At 50.1% G+C, this 13,321-nt stretch overlaps 1 protein-coding gene across 7 annotated transcripts in view; it reads right to left on the bottom strand.

Moving 5' to 3' along the window:
* Positions 1 to 13,321, bottom strand: part of KATNIP (katanin interacting protein) — a 191,521-nt gene that overhangs the window by 139,050 nt on the left and 39,150 nt on the right. For 5 of the 7 annotated variants that reach the window (XM_014794589.2, XM_087417181.1, XM_087417184.1 and 2 more), the window contains exon 3: positions 1,245 to 1,321. The exons of 1 other annotated variant lie outside the window; for it this stretch is intronic. In XM_014794589.2, the coding sequence (XP_014650075.1) occupies positions 1,245 to 1,321 (77 nt within the window). Of the gene's footprint in view, positions 1 to 1,244; positions 1,322 to 1,373; positions 1,697 to 13,321 lie in introns of those variants that run through there. One more of the 7 variants, XM_087417180.1, reaches the window with a different exon arrangement.

Genomic DNA, 13,321 nt, shown 5'->3' with positions numbered 1-13,321 from the left:
GTGGAACCACCTCACTAGGGCACATCTGGAATGCGGGTGAGTGGTGTTGTCATAGATACCAGGGGTCTTAGTGGAATTCAGTAAAGGGGCCAGGAGGCAGGGATGCTAAACTCCTACAACACGGAGGACAATCCCGCATCATAAAAACTTGCCCCACGCAACGTGCCACCAGGGCCCCAGTCGACAACCACCTGGAGTCCTGCCAGTCAGACAAGGGCTGAATCCACAGGCAGGATAACAACCTCCAGACTCTCTTGCCTGCAAGACTATAAGCTCATTCCCATAACATAAAAGCCCAAATTAGTGCCCCCCTCCTTCCCCCTCCTGCAGGTCTGTTTTAGGGGCCTGCAGCGTTCTTCCATTTGTTTTGTGCCTTAATTTGAATTAATTACCAACATTTTAAAACTCAGGAGATTTCACAACACAAATCCAGATTTCTAGTTTCTCCGGCAACCTAGGAGGACACGGACGCCTGGGCCCGTGTTCCCACAAACGACAACTGGCCTGAGTTGAGCAGCTTGGACATGAGGATTGCAGGTGCCCATTGGCCCCACTGAGCCAGCTTCACTCACTGTCTGGGCCCTCCTAGCATTTGAGTTTGCACACCCAGCTTCCTGCAAGGTTCCGGGCCTGCAGGCAAACCACAGTGAGCTGAAAATGACCTTCCGCAGCCCTGCAAAGGCGCTGAGGAGATGACGCCTCTTTCAAACCAGACCGTGTTGCTTTGACCTTGGTCACTAAACACTGCATCTACTGCAGGCTTTTTCAAGAACCAGCACTCCAGAGTCAAAATCGGTACTAAACTTTAAATGACATATCGACCAACTTCAAACACAAATGTAAAACGACTCCACCTTTACGTAACGAGGCATGATGACAGGCTCCGATTTCAAGGGACCGGCATAGCCTGGAAGATCACAGACCGGGCTATCCAGGTGACTCATGCACAGGCCCTGCCAAATTCTAGCTTTTCATGACAAACCCACCTTCTCCCAGAACAGACACAGGGAGGCAAGAGGCGGCATTTACACGTCGAACGGTTTGCTACAGCTCAATCAAAAGGTGCAATTAAATCAGTGAATGGAGAAATAGCAGCTGGGATTGCAGATAATATCCAAGCCTCCGAGTGGAGGGAGACTGCCTCCCATTCCTATGTGAAACAGAGTCTGCATGCTGTTAATAAATCTAAATAGGATTTTTATTTGGCTAATATTAAGGGCTGCTGTCAAGCGGCTTCATCTTACCGGTTCCTCTGCTGAAGCAATATTAAATACTCATCATGTTTCTCATCAAAGTCTGTCACCATGTCCTTAGTGTAAGCCTGAAATGAAGAAACAGAGCAGTGTGATATCGGAATGCAGGGAAGCACTTACTGAGGCCGGGGCACGGCACACAGCGCGCAGGAGGCCGAGAGGCAGAGGCTGATTTTGACGAAGGCCCGGCTCCCCAGGCCCATCACTCTGGCGACCCAGAGCCCCAGAGATTGTCTGACGGCCCAGTGGGTCTTAATCATACACAACTAACAATCTACGAAAAGGAGAAGGTCGTTCCCCAGTCGCACCGCTATTCGTTCCTCCCACACCCTATAAAATCAAGGGCTTTAACCAGATTTGGGCTTCCTGTTTTCCCCACACTCATTATTTAGTTATCTCAACTATGATAACCAGATGCAACTCAAATCAGTTGTTTAAGAGGGATCTCATTTTTCTCTTGCCATTGCAAGAGAAATGCATGCTTTTTATAAACAATTCAGTCCTTTCAAAAATATACCACCCAGAGACTGAAGGCCCCTTTAGAGCAGACATTTGCAGCTTTGCACCTCCTCTTCCAGCAACAGGGCTCTGGATTTCCTTTGGGGAACCATTCAGCTCCTCCTTTCAGTTCCCCAGCTTCCTCAGATGCCCTTGAAAGATCCTTTGTTCTCCGCTTGGGTCACATGACCTCGGCCTTGGCCTTGCCAATCATCAGAGCGCTTCACCAGCCACAAAGATTCACTGGTCCAGGGACAGCCGTGACCCGTGCCGGGCCCTTGAAGTCAGCCCTGGGACCTTGCTGATACTCTGGGAAAAAGCTGTTCTCTTTCCACTGGGGTGCTAAGCTGCTGAGATGCAGGCCCGGAACTGCCTGAGAATGAGGGCAATAAGGAAGACAGCAGATCCGAGAGATGGAGAGGGACTCCTAACGACATCATTTGAGCCCCTGGATCCACTCATGCCTGAAGGAGTATCTGGACGATTTAGCTACTGCTTTAGAGGTTTCAGCTGAATTTCTATCACTTGCAGCCAAAAGAATTATAAGTCATATACCATAATCTAACCATTAGAGATAACCTCTATTAAAATTGTTTACAGCTTTATGGAGGGATAATTAATGTATAATAAACTACATATATTTAAAATGACATATGTATATGCCAGTAAAACCCCCATTATAATTTGATATATATTCCTTTAAATATTTTTCTTTGTTTATAATATACATATATACATATTTATAAATAAACACACAAACACATTCCTTTAAACAAAAATAGGATCATACTATAAACAATGCTTTGTAATTTTCTATGTTTCTTAACTTTTTGCCAAGGAAAGGATTAAAGAGACAGTATCAACCTGGTTCTAGTCACAAATTACAGGGATTAAGTTTTAAATGGCGAGTAAGACATTTGTAATAGAAATGCAATTTGTGTGAAAATCCTAATGATCATCATGGAGAAAAGAGAAAAAAAAAAGAATCCCCATCATTCTCTTCTTTTTTTTTTTTGTGAGGAAGATCAGCCCTGAGCTAACATCCGATGTCAATCCTCTTTTTTTTTTTTTTCTGAGGAAGACTGGCCTTGAGCTAACATCCGTGCCCATCTTCCTCTACTTTATATGGTATGCCGCCACAGCATGGCTCCACAAGCAGTGCGTTGGTGCGCGCCCGGAATCCGAACCGGCAAACCAGAGGCTGCCGTAGCGGAGCTTGCGCACTTAACTGCTTGCGCCACCAGGCCAGCCCCTCCATCATTCTCTTCTTAACTTCTCAAATCTGGCTTTAACTCCATTATCCTACCAGCACCCTGCCCAAGGGTGACTCAGAACCTCCTTAACCAAATATAATAGCTCTTCCTGTCTTCATTCTTTTCAATTGCTCCGGGCCATGCGGAGCTGCTGACCCCCCATCCCTCCCCAAATTCTCCTCCATCAGCTTCTGCAGTTCTGAGTGAGCCTCCCTTCCCTCGCAGCTGTCTGCCTGTGCCTTCTCTGGCTACCCTTCCTCCTTTGGCTTCAGATGTGGATGATCATTGTCTCTGTCCATCTCACCTCTCTGGGTCTCTCTCCCTCTGTCTTTACTTCCCATCACAAGGAAACGGCCCCCCTGATGGGGAACATAGACAGTCATTCCTACTCCAAGGCTGACAGCCCACGCCTCCTTCCTCTTCCTTCTTCCGGTAGGACTCCAAGTTGTTGCCATCTGCTTACCTCTTTCCCTGTCACCCCCACTTTTCTTCCCAGGTTCCCCTCTTTCTAGGCCCACTTGGGGACAGAATGCAGTACTCCCATCTTCTTTCCTATCCTAATATCTCTGAAACCTGCAAGTTTTACTGGGGTTTTCCCACTAGCTAATCTGGCCAATCAGGAAGTGGGGAATAATGAGAAAGGGTGATATTATGAAATTATAAGAAATTTAAACAAACTAGCAATATCTGTCCTTATTCTCTTATTTCCCCGGCTTCCTGAGACACCCAGAGAGGGAACTGTCCCCCCCGGAATGGAGCCCTGCCTCACCCTGAGCACGAGAAAGGCATGTGCAACCTCAGCTCTCAGGAGCGGGTTGCAGGGCACTGGGTCTGGGGAGGATTCTCAGTTCCTTCCAGAATAACAGAACGTGTATCATGCAGTTTACACAGCATTTCCATATACATGATCCTCCTTTGATCTTCACAGCAGCCCTTGAAGTGGTTATTATTACCCCATTTAAGATACAAGGAAACCCATCCCATGCATCTTCCGGGAACACGGATCCTGCTCCGTGGCAATTTACATAACCATTTTGAAGTATTAAAATGACCACTGATATATTATGGTATGGAATGAAACACTCAATGACATTTTTAGATGAAATATGAGACTTCAAAGAGATCTCAGCTTGTGGTGGGCTGCCCTGGGCTTTCACCTCAAATTCCTCCAGGAACGCATTTATTCTCCTCTGCCAGGGGAGAGATGTCATCAGAAACACTTGAAGAGCACAGGCATATATCCAGCCAAACTTCTCGCCAGCCCGGTGCCTCTCAAATGCTAATGTGCACACAAATCACCTGGGCATTGTGTTGAAATGCAGGTTCTGACTCAGTAGGACTGGGGAGGGCCCCAAATCTGCATTTCTAACAAGCTCCCAGGCAGTGCCTGTGGGCCACTCCTTGAGTAGCAAGGCCCTAAACCCGCCCACTTTATTCTGCACTACTCACACCACGCCCACCTCTAATCAGATGGTCCCTGAACTCCAGCTGGGAAGAACATGAGCGCCGGAGTCCAGGCCTGGCTCCAGGTCGCAACACTGCCATCAGTTTCCTTATCTGTAGAAGAGAGGTGACCACAGCACTGTCTGGTCGCATTCTCCTTTCCCTCCCGGGTTAGATGTGGATTGGATACAATAACAGTGGAGGGGACTTAGCACAGGACCTGGCACTTACAAAGTTCTCAAAGAACCTTACGTTTGCATTCATAGCACTCCGTTATTTAAACACTAGCACTAGCCCAGCCCCTCCCCACCCCCACCATGCTCACTCCTACCCTGATGCCTTGATCATTCTATTCCCTTTACCTGAAATCCACTCCATCCCCCTCCAGCCTCCAAATCCTCTGCAAGGCCCAGCTCAGTTCCCAAAGTCTCCATGAAGCCTTCCCTTGCCATTCTCACCGCCCCCACGGCTCACTTCAGCTCATTCTGAAACCCTGCAATTAGTATTAAATTATACACAATACAGTGTGAAATAGTATATAATTAAGTGCTAAGTTGTTAGCATTTAACTAGATATATTGCTCACCAATTATCTGGGGATTTGGAGACTTGGGGGTGAGCCCTGAACTCTGCTCCTTACCTTCTCTGAGCCTCAGTTTCCTCATCTGTAAAAAGGGAATTTTTTTTTTTTCGTGAGGAGATCAGCCCTTTGCTAACATCTGCGAATCCTCCTCTTTTTTTGCTGAGGAAGACTGGCCCTGGGCTAACATCCGTGCCCATCTTCCTCCACTTTATATGGGACGCCGCCACAGCATGGCTTGCCAAGCAGCGCGTCGGTGCGCGCCGGGATCCGAACCCACGAATCCCGGGCCGCCGCAGCGAGTGCGCGCACTTAACCGTTTGCGCCACCGGGCCGGCCCCAAGGGAATATTAATAAGGTCTACCTCACAGGGCTGCTCTAAGGATTAAAGGAGAAAAGTGGAAATTTAGGATCTTTTTCTTTCTTCTTGATTCCCCAGCTGGATTATCAATTCCTGGAGGGCAGAACCATCGGGCAGCAGGGGGAACACCACATGGCGAGCCTGAAGTCCTGGGCTCCGGTCTCAGCTTCACCGCCATCCAGCTCTCTGATGATAACTGCTCAAGTTAACTAAGAACTAACCCAGTTAACCCTCGCCACAGCCCTGGTCAGACCCGAGGCACTGCCTCTCTGTGCCTAGCACACTTCACTTTGCTGAGGCGTTATTTGCCTGTCTATAAAATAGAGGCATTAATACTGAAGGCACCCACAAAGGTGTGAGATCCTGTGTCAAGCGCCAAGTTTATTATCATTGTTTTTCAGCAAACATTTATCAAGTGCTCACTGTGTGGCTGCTACATTGAGGGCTTCAGCCCTACCGTGAGGGCTGAACAAAAGCTCTGACCCAGTGTATACTCGGATACCAAGTTGTCTGTAGGCTCTACTCAACTGCCAGTCAGGGGCCACTCTGCATGACTCTGGCCCCGTTCATGTTGTATGTGGTGTTAGTGGCGCCCCCAGCTGTTGTGCATCCAGTCAAGGAAACACACACTGGGTGGCATCCCTGACAAGGGGGATAGCCTGCAGGGGGTTCTGGAAATACCCATTCCATTGAATGCACAAGGGTATTTTTCTGAGAAGAGAGTCCATAACTTTCATCAGATTACCAAAGGCATCTGAGACTAAAAAAAGGAGACAAATGATATAAAATGCGATGCCAAGGATCTGAATGAGGGACCTGGGAAGGCCTCCACAGGCAAGGCCAGGTCCCAATCCTTGGGATGGTCTTCGAAGCCTCGCCCCTCTCCCACTCCACATCCAATCCATCAGCTCCACGTGAAAACGCCTGTGTATCCAGAATCTGACCACTTCTCCCCTCCTCCCCCTACCACCCTGGTCCAGGCCCCTCACTGGCTCCTGCTCCTGCCCTCACCCCTGCAATCTGTTCTCCCCACTGCAGCCAGAGGTCCGGATGAAAGGTAAGTCGAATCATGTTGATTGGGCTCCTGTCGCAGTCAGGGAAAAGGACAAAACCCTCAGGGGTCACCAGGCCCTGCACACTGGGCCTCCACTCACTGTCTCTGACCCCCGCCCCTCACTTGTCATCCTCACTCCAATACCCTCCACACCCAGCACGCTCGCACCTCAGGGCCTGTGACCCACCATTCCTTTCTGCCCAGAGTTCTCTTCTCCTGGTAAATGTCCAGATTCCTCACCTCCTTCAAGGCTTGCTTCAGATCTAACCTTCTCAGTGACGTCCTCCCCGGCCACCCTACCTAAAATTGCAAGCTGTGCACACACACCCCCACTCCCAATCCCCCACTAACATAATACCTACTTCACCTTATTCATTACGCCTCTTATTTATTGGGCTGTCCCCTGCACTGGAATGGAAATTCCATGAAGGCAGGGACTGTGTCTGTTTTGATCACCTGTGTATTCCTAGCCTCCAGGACGCGCCTGGCACACGGTGGGCCCTCACTAAATACTAGCTGAGTGAATGAATAAATAAAGAGACATTTGGGTTGGGATTTGAAAGCCGAAAGCTTTGCTAGGCCACAAGAAAAGAGAAGGGCATTCCAGGCAGCAGGATCAGCGTGGGCAAAGGTTGGGGGGCCTGAGAAAGCTTGAGACGTTCACAGACTGAGCAGATGCTGGGTTTGCCTAGAGTGACGGATGCCAAGTGACAGGTCCCGAGGAGGTGCAAGTTAAGCACGGCAAAGGGTCTACGGAATTTGGATGTGACATGAAAGCAAAGTCACATCACTATTTCTGTTGTCCTTATCATCTTTATCCTAATGCTGGCCCCAGAGATGGTGAATTTTATCAATGGCCATATTATTAATTCTCTCTGGGGGAAAAAATGGAATGGGAAGGAAACGCCAAGAACCAGTTATGCTTAAAGGAGCTCGACAGAGTCTATATTTCAGGGATCACGTATTCCTCTGAGGCCAGAATATTGGAATTCTCCTAAACAGGGCTGATTTAGAGTGCCAGGGCCAGGCCTGCATTAACGAGCAGCTGAGAGCCACAGTGATGGTTTCCAGGGCTTGAGAACGTTGGGCATCTAACCTTGTAGGTGTCAGGGCCCAGCAGAGAAGAATAGGACCTTTAAAGAGTTTAATAATGAGACTGGGAAAACACCGTGTTGGGGGCACTGCAGAGTTCACAGAGCACCTGCACACACCTAAGTTACCTCCCCCCAAGCTCCACATCTTAAATGAAGGACAACGTATGCGTGACGAGTGAAATGCTCCAGGTCACTGGGGCCCAGCTCTTCAGGCCACCTCAACTGCCATTGATTATGTTCTCTGTGGGTGCTGCTTTACTTCCTGCAATAATTCTATGCTCTAGGATCATGATCCCCATTTTACAGAGGAGGAAACTGAGGCTTTGAAAGCTGAAGCAAATTGCCTGAAGGCCACATTTGTTGTTTCTGTCGGCTTGGCATCTGTTCATTTTCTCCTGGTGACATCACCTGATTTTCCTTTGGTAAACCACCCCTCCTCCACTCTCAGTCCGTGTGGTGTGGGTGGAAATAACACTCCCACACTGCAAGGGGGGCAATGACCCAGGCCTGGCCAATCGGGGTATTCGCTCCCTGACCATGTGACTGGTTCAGGGTCAGGCATGGACCCCAAGCCAGGGTAGCAGACTCAACCCGGGGGTTGGTGGAAGCTGCTGAGAAAGTTCCTATCCCTCTTCCCCTGGAACTACGAGCTGATGTGAGCCGAGCTGCTAGGGCCACCGCAAAGAAAGAAGTCCTTTCTTATCAATTGATTAGGTTCACCAATGTGAGCATCATTGTATGCTCCATGGAGAGATCTGCCCAGTGTGAAGCCAACACAGAGGCAGCAGAATTGAGGACAGGGAGAGACAGAAGAGACAGAAATTACATCCTCTTAACCCTGTTTAACCCTCATATCCAGCCATGCCTGAAGCCAGCACTATCCTGGACATTTGAGTCACAAGAGCTAATACATTCCTTTCTTTACTCAAACCAGCTTGAATTGTGTGTGTGTGTATGTGTGTGAGATCCACGCCTCAGTGAGTTCTGGGTGGTACAGTGGTAGAGCTAATACTTAAGGGTGTCTGAATCCGAGGACTGTGCCATGTCCTAGGGCTCAGAGAAGCATTTAGTTGAAGTTTTTTTTTTAACAATTATTTATTTATTTATTTTTCCCCCCAAAGCCCCAGTAGATAGTTGTATGTCATAGTTGCACATCCTTCCAGCTGCTGTATGTGGGACGTGGCCTCAGCATGGCTAGAGAAGCGGTGCGTCAGTGCGCGCCCAGGATCCGAACTGGGCCGCCTGCAGTGGAGCGCGTGCACTTAACCGCTAAGCCACGGGGCCGGCCCTAGGTGAAGTTTAAAACGATACCTTAATGAATGTTCTCAATGATGGCCCTAAACCCACATTAAGAGACTATCCAAATGTATCGTATAGTACAAGACTCCTACTCTCCCTTCAAAACCCACACCAAGTGCCAACTGCTCTGTTCTCCCAGTGATTCTGCCTTTGTGTCCCAGTGCTGAGTAGTAAGTCCTGTGCATATTAGTTGAATGAAAAAGTATAGTTCTGAGATTGCCTTTTACCGCATTTGCTGACTTATCAGATGTACACCCATCCTCAAACCAGGAACAACAAATACTCTGCATTCAGAGCCCCCACAGTGCAAACAGAAGCCAAGCAACAAAGGCCTAAAGCAATGGTTAATACTACCCCCTAGAGGTGGAACGAAGCAACGCAAAACAAACAATGCAGCAAAAATGTGAGTCTCTCACGCCCTGGGGTAGGCGTGCTAACAACATCACATGCTATGCACACATTAGATGGATAATCAAAGGGAGAGTTTGCGTTACTTTTCAAATATCTCAGATTTACATTTATTACTACCCAACCCTGCTATGTACCTTTATTTACTGCTATCAATACATACCTTGAGATTTTATACTTAGTTTCAGGGTCTGTAGAATATTGATGCAGATCCAAAATCTAAGATTTCCTCCTGGACTCTGGGACACAATTGCTGTATCTTTATGAAAATGTTTTTCTTACACAGCTATCTAAAAAAACATTTTAATAGACATCTGATAGAAAATAATTAGCATTTCCTTTTATTCTCAGAGAAGTTTTCTTGTAAGATTGCGATGTGTATTATATCTTTTAGGCTGGCAAATATAGATTTTCTCTTTTTTTAATCTTGAATGAGTTTACTTTAAAAAGGAAACTTTATATTAATACCATAAACGGAAAATCATTATCACCTGCCATAAATAGAAGGTAGTTGCAAACATAAATACACACCTACTGAAACAGTAAATGTTTACGTGCCACCTACAGTGCCACAGAAGTATGCAAACCACACACTGGGCAACTCGGTGCTGGAACTTCCTGTCCGCACAACACTGCGAAGTGGGTGGTGCTGACCTCGTGTTACAAATTCATTCGTTCACTCGATATTTATTGAACACCTCCTCTGGAGACACACAGGGAGCACATCAAAGTCTCTGCTATCAAAGAGCTCACATCCTAGTGAGAGAAGACAGGCGATAAAAAATCAGGATAGGAAGTCTGTTAGGTGGTGCTAAGTGCCACAGAGACTAGAAGGCAGAGAAGGCAGAGGGAGTGTTGGGGGGGAGGCTATTTCAGAGGGGGCAGAGAAGGACTGTGAGATGACATTCAAGCGGGGACTGAAGGAAGTGAAGGAGAACCCATCGGGAATCTGGACCAAGGAGGTTTCCAGGTGGCAGGAAGGGCAGTGCAAAGGCTGGGAGGTGGGAGCGTGCCTGGCATGTCTGAGGAGAGCACAGAGGCCGGTGTGGCCGGAGCAGAGAGAGCAAGGCGGGGAAGCAGGTGAAACGGTGGGACAGGGGCCAGAGGCCACGGGAAGGACTCGGGTCTTCCTCTGAGGCGGCCAGGAAGCTGAGGGATGGTTTTGAGCAGAGCTGACATCATTTCCCCTAGGTTTTAAGTGAGTCAAGATGGGCTAAGGCTGCCCCCACCCTCCTCACCTCGCTGCCCTTCTCCCTGAGGAGAGCTTGGAGAGGACTGAGGCCGGCAAGGCCCCCTGGAAGCACGGTCTGCAGCTTAAATAGCCTCTGACTATTAAGGAGGAAAAGAGGCACAGCCAATTCCGCACTCCCAGGCGGGTGCTAGACTGATTGAGGGTGACTGTTCCCTGTCAGAGCCTCCCAACCCTGCAGGACCAGCCACTTGGCCTGACAGGAGGAGAGAGGGGGAGAGGTGGACTTTTCCCTCCACTAATCTCTGCTTCCCCAAACTTTTCCTTCTAAGGGAAGGAAGCTCCCACAGAGCACATCTGTCACCTGGACCGAACCTGTCCAGCAGGGCTGCCTGAACAGACGCTCACCCCCCAGGGGCTGCTCCAGACCCCTGAAGAGGGGAGAACAGGCAGGGGCCTCTTCCTATTTGTTCAACAAATATTCCTTGAGCTTCTCCTCTGGGTTGGGCACTGAGTTAAGGGCTAAAGACAGAGAGAGATGAATGTAATTTGGCTCCACTACCCTCCCTGACCTCATTCCCACCTTCCCCCAATCCCTCAGCCCAATAGCCACTTAGCCGTACTAGCTCTTTCTCAGAGAAGCCAGGCCCCTTCCTCCTCAGGGCCGGGGCACTTGCTGTTTCCCCTGCCTAGAAGATTTCCTCCTTGCTTGCGGGCATGTGCAGCCCTTCCAGAGGCCTCTCCCGATGACCCCAGGCTTCCTGGGCCTCCACAGAGTGGCAGCACTTCTCCTCTCGGAAACTCTCTCTTTCTTCCTTGTGGTTCCCCCATTGGGATGCCAGACCCATGAGGGCAGGGCCAGTGCCCACTCATTCACTGTTTGTATCTCCCAGGCCCAGACCAGAGCCTGGCACACACGAGAAGCTTACAAATCATTTGTGGAAAGGAAGGAATAAGGAGGAAAAGGAGGAAAGGAAGGCAGGAAGTCAAGATCCTTGTCCTCGAGGAACTCAGTGAGGCGGCCACTGAAAGACAGTTGCTCCAGTGCCAGGAGGTAGATGCCATCGGGGGAAGCACCAGTGCCAGGAGCGGTGGGTAGAGAGGACAGGTGCCTGGCATCGCTCGGGGGTTGGGCAGGCTCTACAGGGGAGAGGTCATGGTGCTGAACCATAAAGCAGCTCACCGGGTGGAGTGGGGTCGGCAGGGGAGGGACAGGAAGGGCATCCAGGCAGGGAACAGTGTGCACAAAAACACAATGCAAGGAGACCCCAGGAGCCTGTCTTGGGGCTGGGATGGAGAGTCGTCAGAGCACGTTGGTTGATCCCAGGGGACAGCCAGAGGGACCTGGCTTCCAACATTCCAGGCCTGCTTTAAGCCCAATGAGGAGCAAAGCCTGTTTGTGCCAGTGACAGGTGCTGAGAGGCGGGGAAACCCTAGGTAGGGAGTGAAACCTCACGCTCAAGTCTACGGCCGTGCAGGGGGTTCAGGGGTCCCAAATTTGATGTTCTCTCACACTCTACAGTCAAGATTTTTGCCATACGAGGTCACATAGATCTAGGACGATAAAGGAGACAGTTCATGCTAGTTCCCTCTCACCTCCTCCCCTCCCTGAGCATGCGGGACTCAGATCCTTTCCTCCCTCCCTCTTCCCCTCTCCCTTCCTTCCTGCCTTCTCTCGGGTTCACGGAGCACCTCCTATTCCACACCAGGACAAGCTCCCTTGCCTTATGGAGCTGACAGTCTAGTGACAGGGGCCAATTTTCACAAATAACCCCACCACCAAATGTACGTCGTCAATCATTTCAAGTGCTCTGGAGGTGGGTGTGTGGCGCCTTGAGCGGCTTCCAAAGGGAAGCGTGGCTTCGGCAGGGAGGTCAGGCGAAGCTTCATGAAAGGTAACAAAAAAACCAAAATCTGAGAGACGAACAAGTGAATTTAGGGGCGGAGAGGGGAGTGTGCTCTAAGCAAAGTGGATGCACATGGGAAGGCCACACGGCGAGAGTGAGCAGAGAGTAGGAGGGACAGGGAATGGCAGAGGGGCTGGAGCCGGGGGGCAAGGGGAGCAGAGGATGACAGGGGACTGAGCAGTCCAGACCACCAAAGCCACAGCAGGGAGTTTCGCCCTTCCGGACCAAGGGGAAGCCACAGTGGGTTACTGGGGTAGGAAGCGGACGTTGGAATACGAGGTTGGAGGTGGCTAGGAGTGGGTGCTGGGGGGCAGGTGCTGCGGGTGTTCAGACCAGAGGTGTCAGCGACACGGAAGAGGCAGGGAGGAGATATTCTCAAGGCCATGGTGTATGACTTAGGGATGGGCTGGGAAAAGGAGGGACTGGGGATGGCTCCGCAGAGCCTGTGTGACTAGAGGGACGGCGGCGCGATCCTTGCAGAGATGAAGCCTGGAGGAGGAGCTGGGCTGAGTTTGGTTTGGGGCAGTTGGGCTGAGGAGTCTTTGAGGCACCCAAGAGGAGCAGTTCCTGGATGTACAGGTTTGGGGTTCAAGGCTTCATGGCACAGGTATGATGCCCCTTCCTCTCTGCTCACCCCCATCCCTCAGACGTGTCCCTGAAGCATTCCCCCAGACTGCTCTCTGTTGGAGCACTTACCCAAGCATCCACGGACAGGGGCCGAGGCGCGTGTAACGGATGCTGTGCTACGGGCCTGGATCACTCACTCACTCACACCCCAGCTGGGAGCACTGATGGCTGGCCGCTCACAGCTGTGTCCCTTCCCAGGAAGAAGCCTGTGCTTGCCCCAGGTTATGCCCGCTCTCTGATACTGGTTGATGCCAAGGGTACAAAGACTCAGGCTCCTTGCCTCAACTGGAACATCACTGAAGGGCCACCCATGCCCAGAGCTCCCGGGAGATCACTGAGACCTGCATCGCAGTTCA

Source organism: Ceratotherium simum, chromosome 26, assembly GCF_057802395.1.
Source record: "Ceratotherium simum simum isolate JZ-2026a chromosome 26, ASM5780239v1, whole genome shotgun sequence".
Lineage (NCBI taxonomy): Eukaryota > Metazoa > Chordata > Mammalia > Perissodactyla > Rhinocerotidae > Ceratotherium > Ceratotherium simum.
Note: the sequence above shows the minus strand (reverse complement) of the source record. Positions and strands in the feature narration are given on the sequence as shown.